The 22500-nt window shown below is 43.3% G+C and overlaps 1 protein-coding gene across 1 annotated transcript in view; it reads left to right on the top strand.

Annotated features, from left to right (window-relative positions):
- LOC308286075 (capping protein, Arp2/3 and myosin-I linker protein 3-like) overlaps positions 1 to 22500 on the top strand; it is a gene marked incomplete at both ends in the record, with an annotated part of 99902 nt that overhangs the window by 17008 nt on the left and 60394 nt on the right. Inside the window, 11 exon segments of the mRNA XM_080727035.1 lie at positions 4651 to 4745; positions 10162 to 10212; positions 10712 to 10771; positions 12654 to 12775; positions 13706 to 13800; positions 16918 to 16988; positions 17154 to 17227; positions 17792 to 17867; positions 18835 to 18923; positions 19541 to 19635; positions 20474 to 20560. Of these exon segments, the coding sequence (XP_080583161.1) occupies positions 4651 to 4745; positions 10162 to 10212; positions 10712 to 10771; positions 12654 to 12775; positions 13706 to 13800; positions 16918 to 16988; positions 17154 to 17227; positions 17792 to 17867; positions 18835 to 18923; positions 19541 to 19635; positions 20474 to 20560 (915 nt within the window).

The following is a 22500-nucleotide window of genomic DNA, read 5'->3' as shown; positions in this document are numbered from 1 at the left end:
CTTGGAACCACTCCAAGGAACAGTGGCGTCAATTCAGAAAAAGCTAAGGTATGGCAACATGACTGCCTTCGCGCACGTGCAAGACACCAGTCATGTTGCCATACCTTAGCAACAGGCATGATACATTTATTTTAAGAAGTACATTTTATTTTTTCCCACGTTTCTACAGTTTCTTGGGCTGGATATGGCAGGAATGGTTGTTCAAGTGCTGCTAAACTTGGCATAGTAAACGTGCCACAATTAACAATAACGCATTGCACCTGTGCAGGTGACCTGCGGAACCTGGGAATGTACCATTCTGTCAAGATGGGGAGAATACAAGTGTGGAGAATATAATTATAATACCTTGTTAAAGTGACCATTTGTAAAATTTTGCATTTGTAGTTATTTTACTGTAATTTAACAACATAATAACCAGCGCACAGATAGACAAAGAGACATTCATGGATGTATATTTAAAAGTAACCTAACCCTAACCCTTCCCCCCTGGACCCAGGGTATGGCAGCTGCATACCCCTGCCATACCCAATTGACGCCCCTGCCAAGGAACCCTGGGGTCCTGGAGTGGTTGCGTCCACATGTTCGTAATTTGCCTGTAATTAAAGCCAGTATTGATTTCAGGGAGTAGCTAAACAGAGCTTTTTTGCTAAATACTTTGTTGTAACTGAAAACAATAGTATGGGTGTGGTTATTCTTGAACTTGGAAGAGAAAAGCCTACAGTGTTGGCTGTGTCTCAATTGAATATTGGTTATTCGATCTCTGAGGTGGAAATTTGTTTACAGTTAAAGCCTCTTCACTTTGCCAAGGTGCTAATCAATAGAGCTACAGGCATATATAGTGTCGTTGTCTCTTCCATTTCTTCCTGACCATTGGCATCTGGATTATTTCAGTTGACGTTTAAATGTAGCATTTTGTAGACCAGTCGGGTGGTTATCAAGCTTTTGAATGTGGGACCTCCAAATTAATATGCATTTGTCCATGGACATAAAATTGAAATATTTTGTGCTAGAGGACCCCCCTACAAGATTAGCATAGGCTGACGTACAAAAATATTAAAATCTTTGACATTTCTTCAAGATTGTTCAAAAATGGACAATGTACAGTATATAGGGTTAAAGTGGCTGGACAGATTTTGATGTTATATTGATGAATGTTGCTGGGGACCCCCAGGAACCCCTCAAGGATCCCTGAGGGTCCCCAGACCCCACTTTGAGAACCACTATTGTTGCTAGGTGTAAGTGTAAGTGTATTCATCTGTACATGTACTTTCTTGAGAGAGTAATGAGCTACAAGTTATTATTATAAATTTGTTTTTTTACACACAAGTTATCTCAAAGGTCTATCAATAAAGGACACTTTTATAGCTAGATTATCCACTTTTATAGATGGAATTGCTCTTGAGATATTGGCAGGGGCCAGGAGCACTGTTCACTGTGTTCAATGCCATTTTGATTTCGCCTGCACATCCTGTGCTATACTCTAGCATCCCAAAGATCCTTAAGAAGATACAGGCCTTGCAAAATAAATTAGTTGTGGTTGATCCTTTAACTCCACGCCAGAACACATCCTATCCCTGCTCATGTTATTAGCCTCAAGTGGTTCACAGTGGAGGAGAGAGTATCACATATTAAAATGTGTGTTTCACAGGCTTGTAAACAAGGTGGCAGCCAAATATCCAGGCATTATGCAACTATCCAAATATATGCAATCACTAAGTTAGTCTGTACACACTAAACCAGGGGTCTTCAATGTTTTCAGGCAAAAGACCCCTTAGCTGAGAGAGAGAGATGAAGCAGGGACGCCCACTACATCTTGTATAAATGTGTTATTTTCATCGATAGAGGTAGATTCATTGACAGCACTGTCATCAGTCTATGTTGGATTCGTGTTTTTAGTTAACTTGACCTTTCACTATATGCTTGGTCTGCTCTTTTCTTTACCTCTAAACCTATATGCAGAAAATAGCCGATCTACAAGCTCTCAACGCCTCGCGCTGCAATCTTCTATTGTTGGCTAAAGTTCTCCTCAGAATAGGGATGTGAGGGTTGAGAGCTTGTAAGGTTCCTATCACTAAGATTTGGCGGCCCCCCTGTTGTAACTCTGAGGACCCCTAGGGGTCCCGGACCCCCTGTTGAAGACCCCTGCACTACACAGTTATTCCACCAGAGGAAGGCTCCACGGATCTTGTACCATGCAGATTCAGAAGCTGCAGTTATGTGGAATGGGTTAATCTCCTGCAAGCCTTATACTGTGATGATTAATTGCGACCGTAGGTCGCATTTACTATCAAACCCTGCACAAAGTGTAAGTCCGTCCGTCAGTCCATCAGTCAGTCTGTCTGTCACACCTCACACGTCACACTCTTGCCCTGCTCATATCTCCGCAACCGTTGCCCCGATCCATGCCAAATTTTGCACACACGTTCCTTACCTGCCAAACTACAACCCCCCGGACCCTGGGGGACCCCCAGATGTAAAAAATGACCAAATGTGCTAAACTGACCAAATGACCACCCCAACGGGGCTGCTCACGGGGAATTCCCGGGGACCACCCACTCCTGGTGCTCCAGAACGGATGCAAAAGTGGTGGCGCCCCCAGTGGAGGACCCCCTACACTGCAGCTCACATAAAATGCCGTAACTCCGGCTAGGAGCGACCGGGACAGCCGGGGCCGGTATTTTTGCCCTAAAATCACGCAAATCGGTACACAGTATGTCTACACTCATCCCATCAACATGAATCTCTCCCATATAGCGCCACCTCCAGGCCGATTTTTAAAAACACATTTTTGGACACTGCTCCTACAGATTTTGCCCTAAAATCACGAAAATCACTACACAGTATGTCTACACTCATGTCATCAACATGGATCAGGAAGATTTTGGCAAAACACATTTTTGCCCTATTTGTGGAGATAAGTGACCTACGGTCGCTTATCTCCCGATTAGGGAGTCTTACTGGTTATTATATACTAGACGCTCGGCCGCAGCCGAGCGTCTAGTCGGCAACCTGGCCAACTCGATGTAAATAGGGAATGAATGCCCCACCTTTTAATGCAAACTCCATTATTACTGTTGTCATAGGACCTGTTTTGACCATCTTTTTGCCTGTGTCCATTTATGCCATAATATAGAGATATCTGTATCTGTCTGTCTGTGTCCATTTTATGCCCGTATATGGAGATCTGATGTCAGACATCAGCTCCGTATACGGAGATTCCAAAACTTTTGTGCCGGTTCCGGAATACCCTGATGTCAGACAGCTCCGCATACTTGACCTAGAGTGCAAAGTGAAGGTCCGGAGGAATCGTCTATTTGCACAGGAGTGATGTCAGAATGAGTCAGCAGAAGTGATGTCACAATGAGTCAGCGCTTGTGCCGGTTCCGCTTGTGCCTGTTGTCATAGGACCTGTTTTGACCATCTGTTTCGTCCATTTTATGCCCATATATGGAGATCTCTGCAGACACAGTGCTGGTTCCGGAAAACCCTGATGTCAGACATCAGCTCCGCATACGGAGAATCCGAACCTTTTACAGCGGTTCCGGAAAATCGCGTATCGGGTCGGGTCGAGGCCGGGCACTGCACTACCTGCTGCGGCAGTGCCGAATTTGCGGCGTGTGCCGAATTTGAAGCCGGTGGGACGAACGGTTCTCGACATACATACCGTATTAGCCTACATACCGTACATACCGTACATACATAAATACACACTCACACTCACAGAGATTTTTTGTTGACTCATGTGGTGTATGTGATGTCAGAGCCTTTTATGAAGTGATGTCACAAATGAGTCAGCGCTTGAGCCTGATGTCAGACATCATCTCCGCATTCTCGAGATACGCGGATTACATACACGCACGCACGCAGAGACTTCTCGCATTTATTGTAAGATAATTATTAGATTAGCTCTGTTGTTAACTTTAAGTCCTCCATAACCCTTTATACATCGGCTAGTGTTTGATCGTTATATTAGTCTAGTAAATCTAGGGAAAAAATACACTCAGGTTGGACAAAATTGTATTATTTAAATTAGGTCTACTAGCCAGGATAAAAAATCTACCATAATCTGCTCACTGCAAATACCCACAGTGGCCAAATCAAGTTGGGCTCCCATCGACTTTCTACAGGAGGAAAATACCCAGAAAAAAATCTGCTTTAAGTAGGATGTGAGGGGTCTAACTATGGGTTTGACATGATGCTGAATCCATTGCAAGCATTTGTTTTGCACAAAAAACATTCCTTGGGCTAACAATGGCCCCAGAAAATGATGGTTTAGTGATGAAAAGTGATGAGTCATCACTTTTCCACAGTTTTGTGGGCGTTTTATGGGGCCAATGAATGTTTTTGTGCAAAACAAATGCTTGCAATGGATTCAGCATCCTGTATAGAAAGTCGATGGGAGCCCAACTTGATTTGGCCACTGTGGGTATTTGCAGTGAGCAGATCATGGTAGATTTTTTTATCCTGGCTAGTAGACCTAATTTCCTGTCAGAATCAGTTGAAAAACTAAATAATAAAATTGTGTCCAACCTCAGTCTTATTTTTACTGGACTATATGTTCACATATGTGCATTTTGGTCAATAAAAAGGTCAACCAATAAAATAAATAGGTGTGTTTTTATAAATATTCATTATATTTGTCATCCACAGAAAGCATCAGGAAGATTATCGACAAATCGACGATCAAGCTTATACGTGGCATTAAGCTGGACACCAAAAATGGCAAATCAGAGGACAGAATATTGGTAAGTTGATGCTGCAGTTTGGAGTACCTCATATACCGTAGAACAACTGACTAATTCAGCCATTCCCAACCTTTTCTGGATCAGGGCCCACTTGAAAATCTCAAAAGCGATCACAGCCCACCCATTTCACCATTTAACAGCCTTTTGGTGGTAAGATTGGTGGGCCGTGAGCATAATATAGGCTACTTTAAGTTCCTATTCATCCATATCACAATGAATACTTCTTTTTCAATGACTTTTCTTCACTAATGTTAATAAAATCATAGTGTATTGCCAGTTGTTTAGGGGCTTGCAATACCCTGATGGACCAACAGTGGGCCCCGGGCCCGCAGGTTGTGAATCGCTGCGCTAATGCCCTCCTCTCTACACCAAGAAAGTGTGGAGAGAAGTCATTAGATGCTGCTGATTGGTCAGTGGTTCTCTGCCACAGCGCTGAGATGTTGGGCGGACAGAAGCAGAGCATCAGCACTGAAGAACTCCATAACTAGAAGACTGTTACTTTTCAGAAGATGGAGAGGGGAAAAAAAGATTCCAGTGGATCCAATGCAGTTTTTATTTAACTCTTGTTAATACTTTTCATTGGTTCAATATTTAAGACTTAACCACTTTAACTTTAAAAGGTTTTCAAAAAACGTTCAGCTTGTACACGTCGCTTTTTAAACTTTTAACCCATTCAGAACGGGTATACATTTTGTGTATCATTATTTTATGCTTTAACTATTGAAAAATACAAGCTCACAGCGCGGCACCGAGTGCCGCGCTGCGAGCTTGTAGATCTGCTATTTTTGAAAAATCGTGAAAATTAGAATTTTGACCCGATTCTATAAGTGTCTTTTGAATCCTTCTAAGATTTTTTGAAAAACCTATGTTTCTATGTCAGCAATCTGGCCAGCCATTGTCAAAGAAAAGGTCCTTTTCACTTAAATGGAGCTCAGTTAGTCTGTTCTTGAGAGACTACCATATGTGGTTCTCAAACCTTTTCATGTGAAGGACCCCCAAAATGATATGTATTTGGCCACGGACCCCCATCTCAAAATATTTCGTTCCAGGGACCACCCAGAGGCAAAATTAGAGTTACAAACGTTCGCTTTGAAAATACATATAGTCAAAGATTTGCACACATTTTCACGACTTTTTTCAAAAATAGCAGATCTACAAGCTCGCAGCGCGGCACTCGGTGCCGCGCTGTGAGCTTGTATATCTGCTATTTTTCACTGCTTAAAGCATTCAATAATTCTAGGCCTAAATGGGTTAAAGTAGGGCTTTCATTTCCCCCCAAAACATGAAAAAAGTTTAAATATGGAGACACAAGGATCGTGGCACTAGGAGGAGAGCGTGTGTCTGTGGAAGTGAGTTTAGATCCCCTTTGCTCTCTGTGAACCACTCTGTTGGAGACACCGTAGGGGGGCCGAGCGGGGCTCGCCGCCTTTGATTCCGGGGTTCTTTCATCACAGAATATATGGGGCAGAGATGGGAAATCTGCATTTGAGCAACTGAAGTCCTGCCAGCTATCTGGGGCCGAATCTGGGCCACTAGTGCGCGTTAACTATGTAATAACAATTCATACCAGGCGTACGGGATGGTTTTGTGTGCCCCATGTTTTGAGATGATCTGAAACGCAGTGTGTTGTGCATGCATGCTCATTTTATGCTCTGAGCAGCACGTACATAACTCATCTTGCACGCACGCACGCACGCACACACACACAAACACACAGATACTGAACCCGTTTTATTGATTGGGTTCTATTCTAGGTACAGCAGCTGAACCACATACATTCATTGAGGCTCTGTGACAATTCTACATACATCTGCAGTGCAGTCAATGTACTGTTTTCATTCTCTCGAGAGAAAAAAAACTAGCAGGTTCCACTGACCCCCCACCCCCCTCCACCACCACCCCAATTCCCTCACGATAAGCCTGTGGGCTCTCACCCCCAGCCGGGCTGATCTTTTACCTTGGCAAAGCTGGGATTTTTCGGTCGATGGCTGCTGCTTAATGATTCATTATGTGGCAAATTGGGGGAGTTTTCCTTCCGCCTGCGCGGCCTTTGATATCCGGAGACTTTGATATGTCTTACCTACAAACCAGGAGCATCTTCTGCCCAATGCCGCGCTCTGCCTCGTTTACCGTTTCCTCTTTAATGAGGGCTTGGACCAGGAAGTCACTTCGTATCTGGATACATTGAGAACAAAGTCAACTAGAAAAGCAGTTGCTGCAGAAAGTATATTATGTACAGTAGAAAATGTACACATCCCTCCTCAGATTTTTTTTATGTCAAAAAGTATATAATAACTGCGTGAAGCCAAACAAGTTGGAGTTTGAACGAAATTCGAGCTCAAAGAGTGTGTAAGTAGTAGGCAATAAAATATAAAAGGTTGGGGACAACTTGTGTGTGTGCTCACTAAAGCGAGCCCACAATGAAGTCTTGCCTGATTTAAAATGTATTTCCTTGAGCAAGGCAAACAGAAATGACCAACATCACGCGTCGACTCTTAGGTCTTCATCACTGCCTAGAAATGTGTCTAGTCTACTGTATCTGGAGTAGTTGATTTACTACGGTTTCCACGGCAGAAGAAAGAGCAACCAACGTGTGGTTGGTATTTCGTTTGCGTTCACACTTCATAGAAAGGTCACGATCAAGAACGTGCTGGACATAAAGCTCTCTGACAGCCAGCAACACTTTGACTTTGTGTTGTACTTGCATTAACCTGGGAGTGAAAGCACCTCCTTCTCTGCCCCCCCCACCAATCAATCAACCAGAGCGTATATCTGCTCCACTATACTGTGTTCATGCATAATTATATGCCACAATAATCGTGATGTGTGTGGTCTCTTCCTTTGATGTGGAAGACTTTGATAATGGCTTCCCTCTTGGGGGGCGGTCTCTCTCTCTCTCTCTCCCTCTCTCCCTCTCTCTCTCTCTCTCTCCCCCCATTTTCCTGCTCCATCAGCATGATTTACTTCTATTTACTCATACACTCTCCTCTCTCTCTCTCTCTCTGGGCTGCCACCCATGCATAGCCCCAACTCATCACTGTAACTGTGATAGAATCTGCGCTTTTTAATCAACTCCTTCACAGTCTCTTTGAAGTACTGTGCTCTCATTCTCTCTCTCTCTCTCTCTCTCTCTTTCTCTCTTTCTTTCTGTCTCTCTCTCTCTCTTATGTCTCTGTCTGTCTGTCTGCCTCTTTTTCTTTCTCTTTCATGTCTCTCTGTCTGTTCTCCTTTTTCTTAACTATAGTGGTTCTCAAACATTTTCATCCTCAAAAAGCATTTGGCCACGGACCCCTATCTGCAAAGGTTTTGAGCCAGGGTCCCCCATATTAAGAGAAGATCTGCAGAGATTCAAAAATATCCGCATGAAGCTCTAAGCTTGTCGATCAGCCAAAATATAAAGTAATGCTTGCTAAACTGTTCCTCATTCTGCTGGAGACCGGACCCCAGTCTGAGAACCACTGTCTTACTCCAACCGGCCCTTTCAATATCTTTCTCCTGCTCTCTCTCTCTCTCTCTCTCTCTCTCTTTCTCTCTCTCTCTCTTTCTCTCTCTCTCTCTCTCTCTCTCTCCTGTCTGTCAGTTTATATATGTCCATCTCTAAGGGTACACTTGGGACACCTCCATTGTGGCATGGGCGTAGCAGTAGTAGCCCTACTACCTCATTTCAGTGGAGCTCCTCTGTGTACAAATACACCAGGCTGAGGAAGGCAGAGGGCTGGGGGAGCGGGAGGGCGCTTATTTAATTACTGCTTTTCATTAGGAAGCTGTGATATTGCATTGATTGTAGAGAGAGACACACACAGAGAGAGAGAGATAGACACAGAGAGAGAGAGAGAGAGAGAGAGAGAGAGAGAGAGAGAGAGAGAGAGAGAGAGAGAGAGAGAGAGAGAGAGAGAGAGAGATCTCCACAGGGAGTAGTTTAGAAGGGGCATCTGAGATGACCGAGCGAATGATCCGAAGCGACGGAGCAGAAACAAAGGGCAGAGGGCAGGACTCGGCGAGAGCCAACAGTATACAGAAAGATGTTACCGTTTGCTCATAAAGGGCTTATAACTGAAACACCTGTCTCTGCTTGGTGACAGTGTGATCCGAACATCGTTTTATGAGACCATAATATGTCCATCTGCTGTGCAAAGCGTCTCTCCAGCATTTAGCTTTTAGCTGGATCGATAGCCACATATATATAGGCCCAGGGAAGACTTGTCTAGGTGCGCAGAGAATGTTAGAGAGGCAGGGGCTGGAATTTCCAGAAGGCCTTTTGGTGGAAGCACCGAAAATAGCAGTCCTCCAAGCTCACAACGCGACGCGCTGCGTCATGTTGTGAGCTTGGAGGTCGACTATTTTCGGTGTGTGAAACCTCACTGAACTAAACATAACCAAGTCAATACTGGAGATGTGGCGTAATGGCATGGATTTCTACACAGAGAGGGCAATTCTTTCAACAGATGAAAAGTGAAAAGAAATCTAATGGAGAAAACAACTAGAATCAATGCTCTGTGGATGAACAGGAAGTAGTGGTAGGGTGTGACTCAAAGGGATCTGACGCCCTCTATCTTGCATTGCACTACTTTGTGCAAAAGGAGAATTGAATGCTACCTTCAGATATGGCATGGAAAGAGGGCATTTGCATTTCTTTCATCATAGTGAAAACTGCATTTATGGTCTGGGGAAAGGGCAGTTTTTACAGACAGCTAAAAGGGCAGGGGCTCAAGCCCCCTTTGATGTCTATGTGTGCATGTGCCTGGCGCTCCGCATTACCATGGTAACAGGTGAGTGCATGGGCGCCCCGTGGGGAGTGCTTTTCCTGCCTGCTGTGAACAGGGACGTGCTGGCCATTGGGAAAAGCGGGACAACTCCCGAACGGGCGGTTCATTCCCGGCCGCCGCGGCCGGTCCAGGCCGGCCATTAGGAAAACATTTTAAATAAAATGATGGCCTTCGTTCCATTTTGGGGGCTGGGCGGCCAAAAAAGTAAATCATGACTGTCGCAAAGCAAAGCCCTGCTTCATCATACAAGGCCGTCGCACAAAAGTAGTGAAAACAGCAGATCTACAAGCACACAACGCCTCGCGGTGCGAGGCGTTGTGTGCTTGTAGATCGTCTGTTTTCACTAGTTTAAATCATTTTTTAAATGATAAATACAAAACAAACAGTTTTGGATATACCGGTACAAGGTTTCCACCCGACAATGACGAAATATAACATGTAATTGGCCCACTGGCTTGTCACTTGTCATGATCTGAAATGGCAAATCTTTGAGTAGCAGCAGCGCTATAGAGAGAGATCTCTCTCTATAGCGCGCAATGAGGGCCTCTCCAACTCTTTTTCCTGGGCTGAATCAGGGGCCCAGCACGTCCCTGGCTGTGAACTCGCTCGCCGCGGATCAGGCCTAAACTCTGCTCCGCTTCCTGTCGCAGGTCCTCACAACGTGGCGGCTTTACTTCCTGGCGCCCAAGATTCCGGCGAAGGTACTCGTTCAATCTCTCACACCAGTGGTTCTCAAACCTTTTCATGTCAAGGACCCAAACTTAATAATTATGTATTTGGCCACGAACCCCCAATCTGAAAAGATTTTGTGCCAGGGATTATGTGTAATCTTTCTATATCTTAAAAAAAACAAATAGCAGTTCCACAAGCTCACAACGCACTGCAATGCAATGCGTTGCCAGCTTGTTTTTTAAGAAATGGGAAACTGTAATATAATGCTTCAAAGACAGAAGAAGAAGCTTGTTTTCTTAAAAAATGTACAGTATCTATCTTTTAAAGTGGTTAAAATGATTTTCATGCTATATTAACCCATTTTGCTGGGGACCTCCTGGAACCCCTACAAGGACCCCTGGGATTCCCCGGACCCCACTTTGAGAACCACTGTGTTACATATAGCCAGCATGCCGTGTTTCTTATTAATGGTGCCACCATGTTCCAGTGAGTGAAGTAAAGAGGTGTAATTTATCCCTTTGATTACAGGTAGAGACCACGTTTAATTTCTTGGAAATTCGGGCCTTGAACTCCCAGCCAGAACATCAGGTGAACTTTAACACCAACACAATAACCTAACCGTAATGTGCTCTATTCTGCTGAAATGATAACTAATTGAATTGAATTCACTTAGAGTTATTATTTCAGCAGAATAGAGCAGCCCAGTGGAGTGTTTACTCCACTTCATCTTGGCCTTCAAATAATATGAATAAGCTTTTTAGCTGCCTGTGTGTGTTTGTGACAAGCAAACTGATTTGTGAAAAGGGGCATAAGCAAACTGTGAATGCTATATGGCATTACAATTTCTCTTATTGAATGTGATAAACAAGTCTTTGACAGATGCGACACTGTTGTTTATTTGCAGTTATTTACAATGCCAGCAATTCATAGGCTTGAATGTTTTCATTTTATCATTCTCCTTCCTTATATTTTGTCCCTGTTGTTTTTGATTAGATTAGGCCTATGTTTTCTGGGTACCAACTGGTCCTGTGGTGATCACTCATCTGAATTGCGATCCTGTGAAAAAAGAAAGAAAGAAAAACACGGTTACAAACTCCAGTTGGTGGAGCCGGCAGGAGGCAAAGTGCACTCAACTTCATGTTGTGTTCTTTCTATTCTGACACTTCCCACTAACATGGCCATGTGCCAGCGATCCACTTTAGACCCTCTATACTTATTTCCCCTTTACACCAAATCCCTCTGCTGAAAATAGACCACGCACAAGGTCACAACCCGTCGCAATGTAACGCGTTGTGAGCTTGTAGATAGGCTGTTTTTGCTAGGGATAGGGATGCTAGGGCCTCAAGTGGTCAAGGAATGTCGTTTCTTATCCTGGGGCATTTTGTGTTACCTACCACCAATTACGGCGATCCTTTCCAGTCCCACAACTGTGTCAGCCATGATAAAGCTACTATAAGGCTGTCTGGATGCTGTTAGATGAACCCAAACTAAATAAGCAACCCTGCATGTATTGTAAACACAGTTTTGCCAGCTCTGTCTGGCTGTAACCAAGATATTCACTAGAATAGACAAAACAGATCTCCAGCATGGTTGCTATGGTGACCACCATACCGAGTAGGCTACTTGTGTCTACAATTACGCTACCTGCTACAGTGCACCTGCACCACTAAATGCGCGCGCACACACACACACACACACACACACACACACACACACACACACACACACACGCACACACACACACACACACACACACACACACACACACACACACACACACACACACACACAGTCGCAGACCCACACAATACTAGCGAGGTATTACCATTGTTTACATGAGCCTTTCTTTCTGTTCCTGCACATCAGTGGGTGTTTATATTGTATTCTGGTGCTGTTGGCATGGAAACCACGGATGTCCCAAACTGTTATTTTTCAGTGAACAGACAAAAGAACCAATATAGTTATTATTTACTCACAGGCTCTTGTTAACACTGGTAATTGATTCAATATATCGTCACTGTCGGGCAAAAACCTTGTATCTCCAAGTTTCAAATTTGTACATTTTTTCGCAAAGCAAAGCCCAGCTTCATCACACAAGGCCATTGCACAAAGGCTTTTCACTAGTTTAAAATCATTTTTAAAATGATAAATACAAAACAAACGGTTTTGGACATACAAGGTTTCCACCCGACAACAACGATATATAAAACCCACAGACAGACACACTTAACTACTTTCACTTTTAAAGAGTTTTTGAAAATGGGGAAAATAGCAGAAAATAGCATGTTATTTTCGCAACTTTTGTGTGACATTATTTTGTGAAAAAAAAAAACATGAAAAGTTGAATTATGGAGATATGAGGTTTCTGCCTGGTTTGTCAGTTGTACTGTATACTGTTCGCTATGTACTCGTGCCGGTGTTTTCTTTATTTTATTTTTTACAAATAATAACCCAAACTCTGTGTGTTTAGGTTGTCATTGACACTGACAAGACCACCTACTCGCTGAGGTTTCAGGCGCGCGAGCACCTCAACCATGTGATCAGCCACGTTAACTTTGCTCTGTCCCGCATCTTCAACAACTCTGTTTTTGCGTAAGTGTCAACATCTCACAGGAGAGCGAAGCCTGAGTTAATTGTTGAGAAAAATTGTTGAACGAGGGTGTCGCGCACCTAAAAAAATAGCGGATCTACAAGTTCACAACACCTTGCTCTGCAAAGTGTTGTGAGCTTGTAGATCTGCCATTTGCGGAGTGAAAAGTATGAATCAGGCTTGAACTTCGTCGTATATGAAACACCACCCTCAATGTCTGTCTGTCTTTCTCTCTCTGGCTTAGCAAATCTAAAGATTGACCTTTACTGATTTCACTAGCAGTGGAGTCAGTTCAGCAAAAGCTAGGGTATGGCAAAGATGAGAGTCCTCATGGATAAGAGGCATTACATTTTGTATAACACGGTTATATTGCAGTTTTTTACACAGGTTTCTACGGTAGCTAAACTTGGCATGTTAGTAAACGTGCCACAATTAACAATAATGCATTGCACCTGTGCAGCTGACCTGTGAAACCTGTGAATAATGAATATACCAATTTGTCAAGATGGGGAGAAGTGTGGAGAATAGTTAAAGTGACCATTTTGTTACATTTTGAATTTGTAGTTATTTTACTGTAATTTAACAACATAATAACCAGCGCAGATAGACAAAGAGACATTCATGGATTTATATTTAAAAGTAGCTTTTATTTTCCCTCCTGGACCCAGGGTATGGCAGCTGCATACCCCTGCCATACCCAATTGACGCCTCTGTTCACTAGCAATAGATAGTCCCTCGTTCTCACTCTGTTTTATTATCTGCATTTACCTTCATCTGTCCCTCCAGTGGGAAATCAAAAATGAGCCTTGTTGTGCGGGTGACAGCTACATAACAGAGCTCTTTACTCTGCGTGGGCTCATCTATTCCAAGAAGCGTCTTATAAATCACAGCAACTTATTTACTTTTTTTGGTGTCTTTTTTTTCCCTGGCAGGCCTTCCATCTGTCACTCAGACAGCGACCTTTCAGATGGCAGCAGGAAGTATTCTCCCAGCTCAGAGGGCTCCGTGGAGACCCAGAGGGCCTGTGGTAAGAGAGCCACTGGACACATGCATGGATGCACAGTCACCACACAGGCACACGTTGTCACGCATTGTTAGCTCTTCTACCCAGGGGCGTCACAAGGGGTAGGAAAGTGGGACTGAGTTACTAGGGCCCAAGGTGGTGGAGGGGCCTTGATTATTTGGTACTTTAGCTATTGAAAAATAGCAGATATACAAGCTCACAGCGCGGCACTTTCACAGCGCGGCACCGAGTGCCGCGCTGTGAGCTTGTAGATCTGCTATTTTTGAAAAGTCGTGAAAATGTGTGCAAATCTTTGAATATATGTATTTTTTAAGCGAACATTTGTAACTCAAATTTTGCTTCTGGAGGGTCCCTGGAACTAAATATTTTGAGATGCGGGTCCGTGGCCAAATACATACCATTTTGGGGGTCCTTCACATGAAAAGGTTTGAGCTCCACTGACATCGAAACATAGATTTTTCAAAAAACCTTAGAAGGATTTGAAATATTCAAAGATTTTCATGATTTTTCAAAAATAGCAGATCTACAAGCTCGCAGCGCGGCACCGAATAGTTAAAGCACAGGGGCCCCACAGTGAATCCTTGTACCCGGGGCCCAGAATTTGGTGCGACACCCCTGCTTCTACCCGGCCGATATATGTCTTTGAGTCATAGTGTCGGTGCCTTCTCAGAGTAGGCTACCTGTTGTACCCGTCTTTCTGTGTCCCTTTTGTGCCCATATGGAGATCTGCATGGGTACTGTATCAGTCAGTGCCATAGAGGTATAATATAAACTAGAGGGCGGACTGCCCCACCCCCAGCTATTAATTTCAATCAAAGTTGCTCAGTGGCGTTTGAAGCACCCGGAAGAATGCTCAATTTCTTAATTTTTCTTGATTTGGGCACTCAGTCTGAGTGCATGAAAGTGGAAGTTGGAGCAATGAGCCGATCGATGCACTAGGCCGAGGGTACGCAGTAGCATTAGCATTAGCATACACACGCGCAGTAGCGTTTTAACTGCACTTCCAGGCTTGACCATCAGGTCTACCGTGGCTGTGGGGGCTTGGTCACAATGATCGGTCCTTGTCCCTTTTATGCCCATACTGTATATGGAGATCCCTGATCTCATCAGTATACTGTATGCCCATACATTATGTTGGAATACCAATTATATGTTATATATGTTATATATATATATATATGTTATATATATATATATATATATATATATATATACAGGGATGTAGTGGGGGGGAACGCGGGGGTATGGAGTGTTGATATTATATTTTCAGGTCGTTCTGACCCAGTAATTGGTTAAAATAGGCTCGCCAGCTGTGCTGAAATGAGCATGACTAACAGCAGATGGTAATATAAGATTTGAAAATTGATTAATTAATTGGAAATATCAGTTGTGGAGCTATTTTGCATGGGAAGTTTGGCTGATGATCCGGTCATCAAATTATTGGTTGAGAACCACTGGTCTAAGTCTATTTCTGCCGCCGCGCAGACCTGTTTTAAGCCAGCGAAAACGTTATGTGCATGTGCAAACGCACGTGCATGTGCGTGCACGCGCGGGGAGTGCCCACACTTCCAAATTTAGCACTACAACACTGTATATATATATATATATATATATATATAGCAGAGTGTGCAAGTACTGCGTTCGGCTGCGTGTGTATGTATGTCGGTGTCTGTGTTTGTTTAAGCCCGTAGACCAATCAGGGACCAGCATTTCTGGTAAACTTCATCATTAACAGCCAATGAGGGACCAGCATTCCCACTGATATGCCGGCGGTGATGTCATTGGCATTGCCAGTGGTGATGCGAGCGCACCTTGTGGCGCGCTCTGCTGGCGCACAAGTAGGTGGCCTACTTGTGCACAAGTAGGTGGCCTACTTGTGCACAAGTCGCAAGTTGGCACCTCGACAGATTGCAGTTCTAGTTATTTCAAGTGGGCCCTGATCCAGAACAATTAGGTGTAATTATCTGACTAATAATTCCCAATGACAGGAAAACAGGGCATCATACGTGAGTACTGCAGTGCTGTAAATAGAAGCCTTTGTGTGTGAATCCCCTGACAGAAGTTCATACAATATTTTGACAATTTCCTTCTCGCAGTGCATACACTACGAACGTAGGCACGCGTGCACTCTTTCTTGGTGCGCTCGGGGGACAGGAAGTAGGCCAGCACGCTTCGCAAATAGCTCCCCAGATGGACTTGCTAAATTGCCCTGCGATACAAATAAAAGTATAAACACAAATCATGCCGGGATCTTTTCATGCTGTCTTATTTTTTCGGTCTCTTTTGTCTCTCCATCAGCCAAAAGAATGAGCAGCATGCACACACACACACACACACACACACACACACACACACACACACACACACACACACACACACACACACACACACACACACACACACAGTGGTGAAAAAAATACTTACATTTTGTACTTAAGTAAAAGTATCAATACTGCACTGTAGATGTACTCCTTTACAAGTCAATGTCCAGAATTCAAGATGTACTTAAAAGTATGAAAGTATTGGCATCAAAATGTACTTAAAATACCAAAAATAAAAGTACTAAAATAGCCAAGGTATAAAATAGGGATAAAGTGGTTTAAGTATCTTTTAACATATTATAATTTAAATCAGCAAAGTAACTTCTATAGTTTTTAAATAAATGTAGTGGAGTAAAAGTACAACATTTGGATCCCAGATGTAGTGGAGTAGAAGTAAAAGTACCGTATTTTCCGGACTATAAGGCGCACTTAAAAGCCTTTAATTTTCTCAAAAAACTACAGTGTGCCTTATAGTCCAGTGCGCCTTATATATGGATCATTCATTGACATTGACATTCCCTTTAGCACAGCTCCATCTGTTGGATGCATAACACAACGGTAGCGCCTATTATGTGCGCCTTATAGTTCGGTGCGCCTTATATATGAAAACAGTTCGAAAATAGACCATTCATTGACAGTGCGCCTTATAGTCCGGAAAATACGGTATGGTAATTTGGAAATACTCAAGTAAAGTACAAATACCTCAAAACTGTACTTAAGTAAAAGTACTTAGTTACTTTACACCACTGCACACACACATCCTTTTTTTTTTTATCTCTCCCCTTTCATGTTCTCTCAGGAGGCTTCTCGGAGACCTACGCCGCCCTGTGCGACTATAATGGCATCAGCTGCAAGGAGGAAGTGCAGTGGGTAAGCGCTGTGGGACCGCTGTCTGTGTGGACTGTGACAGTATAGACTCATGAGTGCTTTTTGGAGTGTGTGTGTATGTGTATATGATGCGGCGCTGTGCGCTGCTGTGAATTAGGGGTCGCGCTGCGCGACACAGAGAGACTCATGGGTAATCTCACTCTCCAGGACGTGGACACTATCTATCACTCCCAGGACAACAAGGAGTTTAATTTACTGGACTTCAGCCACCTGGAGAGTAGGTGAGGGAAAGAGGGGGGAGAGTGGGGGGGGGGGGAGAGCGAGAGACAATCTAGTACAGTGGTTCTCAAACGTTTCTATGTCGAGTACCCCCACCCCCCAAATTGATACCGGCATGTTTTTTTCCGCAGTCCAAATACATATGAATTAAAAAGATTGATATACAGACACAGTACAGTCTTTTGTGGCAAGGGGCTCCATAAGAGAAACTTAGTGTTAATTAAGTGTAAATTGTTCCAAATATTTTCCCCCGAAATTACCAGATTATTTATAGATTTTTCTAAAATAGCTGGTCGACATTGTATGCTATTTTAGATTTTTAGCTGAAGTTTGAAATAAGATTAAAGTGGTGAAACCGATTGTGACGCTATTATTAACTTATATTTAACTTACTTAACTTATATTATATTAACTCATTTGGCTGGGGACCCCCCCAAGGACCCCTTTCCAGACACCACTTTGAGAACCACTGACCTAAAACACATCATGTTCACGCTGATGATGCTACGCCCGCCTGGATGGCGTGACATAGTTCTACTGATTTGTGTTCACGTGTCGTTGCACAGAGACCTGGCAGTGATCGTTGCGTCCATGGCGTACAACACCTGGTTCACCAAGCTCTACTGCAAAGACCTGCGCATCGTGAGTGCCTTTAATTAGGGGAGAGTGTTTTGTGCAGGTTTTTCAGTCCGAGCGTATCCAAAAAGCAACTGGGTTAAGGCAGCGGAAGCTTGTGATTGGCTGCGCGGAGGTGATGAAAGTCAGGGGGGACGGAGATACACCTAAACCTAACCTTAACCCTTAAAGGACAACTTTAGTTTTTTACAACAAGGGTTCATATTTTAGATTGTAATGAAAGAATATAAAAGATTAGTGTTAAAATTATTTAATTTACTTCTTTCTATTGTTTTAGAGATTCTTATTTCAGTGGTTGGGGGCATGCGTACAAGTGGCTAAATATGTCATTTTACACAGAATAAGCCCATTCCCAAGATACAATGCAACCTTTCATGGTTGGATGTGACTTATGGGGGCTAGAAGTGTTACTGTAAATAGCAATAAAGAAACTGCTGGGTTATTGTGTCTAAAAAGACATATTTAGCCACTTGTACGCATGCCCCCATGCATACTCATGCCCCACATTTTTGCACAGTAAACGCGATAAAACAATAGAACGAAGCAAATGAAAACATTTTAACACTCACTTTTTCTTTTCTCTAATTACAATCTAAAATATGAACCCTTGTTGTAAAAAAACAAAGTTGTCCTTTAACCCTAACCTCAGTAAAACTAACACTGGTGAATGCTAACCTGGTGAAACGCTAACCTGCCGACGCTGGTGAACGTTAACCTGGTGAATGTTAAACTGGACGGACCAACGGTGCTTAACCCAGTTGCTTTTTTGATACATTCGGACTGAAAGACCTGCAAAAAACACTCTCCCCTTTGATTAGAGTGTGTGTTTGCGTGTGCATGTGCGTGCGTGCGTGCCTGTGCGTGCTCATGCGGTTGAGAGGAATACAGTATACAGCATAAGTGGTTGGCCAAACACAAACTGGTCAAATATGAATTAGTCTGTTAATGTTGTTGTTGTTTATTTTACCCTCAGGGGTCAGAGGTCGTAGAACAGGTGCTGCACACGCTCAGTAAGTCCTCCAGCCTGGAGGAAATCACACTGGAGAACGCTGGACTCAAGTCGTGAGTTTTGCTCCCTAGATATACAGTACTTTTTCATGCAGTGATTTGCAATAGCCTCACGGCCGGGCCCACTGGTGGGCCGTGAGGCTATTGCAAGTGGGTCCCCAAATAATTGTTAAAAAGACTACGATTTTATTGATAATATAACATTAGTACAGAAAGATCTATTAAAAAAAAGATCTGCTATTTTTGAAAAACATAGTGAAAATGTGTGCAAGTCTTTTGACCCAACTCTATAAATGTCTTCTAAATCGGTGGTTCTCAAACTTTTTCATGTCAAGGACCCCCATAATTACATGTGTTTGGCTGTGGACCCCCATCTCAAAATATGTTGTTCCAGGGACCCCCCAGAAGCAGAGATTTGAGTTACAGAAGTTTGCTTTGAAAAATATATATTCAAAGATTTGCAAATATTTTCAAGATTTTTCAAAAATAGCAGATCTACAAGCTTGCAGCTGTGAGCTTGTATATCTGCTATTTTTCAATAGCTAAAGTATAAAATAATTCCAGGCCAGAAAAGGGTTGGGAACCACCACCCACTGATCTAATGGAATGAACTCAGTGGGACTGTAAATGTTAACACATATTCTATCTACCATTGTGGACCCTTGTTACAGGGACTTCCCTCAGAAGATGTCTGTTGCTCTTTCTGAGAATCCTGCCTCGGTCATTCACTCTCTGAACCTGGCCCACAACTCACTGGACAACCAAGGTATCAAGAACCATCCAATAGCCTACTCACGGTCCAAACTGGGGAAAAACCTACGTTTGGTCATGGTTTTGATGGGTGAAATGCTTTGAGATGGGATAGTTTTTTTTACTTGGCAGCAGAAGATAAGCCAAAAGCCAAATCTCTTATCTCTCAGACTGGAAAACATATGAAAAGAAAGCTACTTTCCAGAAAAAAATTAAGCGAAGAACTCTACTTTAGCACATTCACTTTCAAACTGTAGATCGGCTGTTGTACGACCAAGTAAAGCGTCATTCCCACCGGACGCGATAAATATAACGATAAAGATAAGGATAAAGATAAAGATATGTCAGCGTTCACATCAATTATGACGGCTTTATCATTGTGGTGTGGACACTACCATCCACTTCAATTGAAAACAATATTTTTTATCGTTATCTTTATCGTTATCGCGCCCAGTGGAAAAGAGCCTTAAGTTTGGTCATGGTTTTGATGGGTGAAATGCTTTGAGATAGTTGTTTTTTACTTAGCAGCAGAAGATAAAAACTAAAGCCAAATCTCTTATCTCTTAGACTGGAAACCATATGACAAAAATATTGAAGAAAAGAACCACTTTAGCAACACATTCACTTTCAAACTGTAGTTCAAGTAAGGCATTCATTTACAAGAAAGAAAAAACAACATAAAAAGTTGAAATACAAAGATACAAGGTCTCTGCCCGTCAGTGACAATAAGCAGTCAGTGTACTACTTACTGCATGATGTGTGCACCCAGAAGCAACAAAGTCCAAAGTAAAACACCCCCGATCCAATGACTGACGAAGCGTTATTTCCTCATGTGTTGTTTGTGCACGGCCTAGGTGTGTCCAACTTAATCCAGCAGGTGTGTCGACTCAGCAAGGGACTGCGCCTCCTAAACCTCTCCAAGACCTCTCTCGCCTCAAAAGGTTGGAATCCGCCTTCTTATCTGTCCTTACTTCTTGTCATACAGAAGTGTTAAGCCGGATTTATAGACTTGGTTGCAGGCCGAAAATATGGTTTTGCTGTGTATCATCTCCGCCTCAATGCATTCAACCACCCCACCTCCACTCACACACGCACGCACACACTAGGGCATCACGAATAGTGATTTTTAGTATTCGAATTATTCGACCTCAAAGTATCATACCGTGTGGTTCTTAATGTAACAGTGGGCGCGTTCGGAAATGCGCACTCAACGCACTGGTGTGCCATGATGTCGTTCGTTTATTCGGTGCACTTGGTGCGTTGTCGTTCGGAAATCCAGTGCGCGGCGCACTGGTGTGTTGAGTGCACGCACTCACCAACCCTACTCAGAAGATGGGGTTAGGCGGTGTGGTGCGGTGGTGCGGTGTTCTGATTGGTTGGTTTTCATAGCCATGTCTCGAGCATAACTCTCTGGTCTCGAGCTCTCTTCAGCGGTGAACAATGGAGGAAATTATCGCTAAATGCAGCATTTGCAGCTTAATTGGTCGTTTGGGCTTTCACACACATCAACTTGTAAACTAACAGCATGTTGCCAATGTTATGAACTACATCTCCTTTCAATAGCAACGTTACGTTAGCATACTTAGCAACTGCTGCTTTTCAGAAAGTTTACCTTCAGAGTTCAGAGTGAAAAAGCACACAGCTACCTCTTAAACTGGTCGTTCGTAAATAAGCCACACTGAACGCACTCTACAACGCCACGCCCACTGCACTCACTACACTGAGCACACCGAACGCACCCATTATTACATTATTTCATTATAGAAAAATCCCTTATTACCTTATGAACAAATGTTTTTATTACATTATGAGCTGATTATTATATTATGAGTTTTTATTACATTTAAATGATTACATTATGAGCCGTTATTGCATTATGAGTTGCTACAGTCCCACCTCTGAGACACAGAGCATGCAGACAGAAATGGTACTGTCCCATAGCGAGCATTAGTGAAGACCTATATATAGAGATGATGTAAAAAAGAAGAAATCTAAACTTGAAGTACTATAAAGTGACTAGGGCACTAGGACACCAGGCTGTAGCACTTGTTGGAAGGCTATGCTAGCCTATATAGTACATCTCCCTGCAGAGCAGCAGGGTTTGTGCCAGCCTGGCAAGGACTTTACAAGCTCTCGCTCCCAGTCCCAGACCAGCCTGTCCAGCATACATTACAGCCCCTCAGCCAGTGGTGGCTGTTAGTAAGAGTAGCAATCAGGGGCGTCACACCAAATTCTGGGCCCTGGGTACAAGGATTCACTGCGGGCCCCCCATGAATGTTAACTATTGAAAAATAGCAGATATACAAGCTCACAGCGCGGCACCGAGTGCCGCGCTGCAAGCTTGTAGATCTGCTATTTTTGAAAAAAAGGGGAAAATGTGTGCAAGACTTCAAACTTTTTGATGTCAAGGACCCCCAAGATGATATGCATTTGGCCACGGACCCCCATCTCAAAATATTTAGTTCCAATATATATATATATATTCAAAGATTTGCACACATTTTCACGACTTTTCAAAAATAGCAGATCTACAAGCTCACAGCGCTGTGAGCTTGTATATCTGCTATTTTTCAATAGCTAAAGTTACTAGGGCCCCTCCACCTTGGGCCCTAGTAACTCAGTCCCACTTCCCCCCCCCCCCCCTTGTGACGCCTCTGGTAGCAATAACACTACAATAGAAAATATATTCTGTTAAGGCACTTTTCGACCGGCAAAGAACCGGTTCAGGTTCTTTCTCCCGCCTATGGGATGAACCAGAGGTGAGCTTTTCCACACAGAACCGAGTTGGTTCCGAACCGTAAAAGTTGGTTCCGAACGGGAACCACGCAATCCTTGGTTCCTCTGGTTCAATCTGGTTCAATCTGGTTCAATCTGGTGGAAA

The sequence above is a fragment of the Nannobrachium achirus genome, assembly GCF_963921795.1.
Source record: "Nannobrachium achirus genome assembly, chromosome: 1".
Lineage (NCBI taxonomy): Eukaryota > Metazoa > Chordata > Actinopteri > Myctophiformes > Myctophidae > Nannobrachium > Nannobrachium achirus.
Note: the sequence above shows the minus strand (reverse complement) of the source record. Positions and strands in the feature narration are given on the sequence as shown.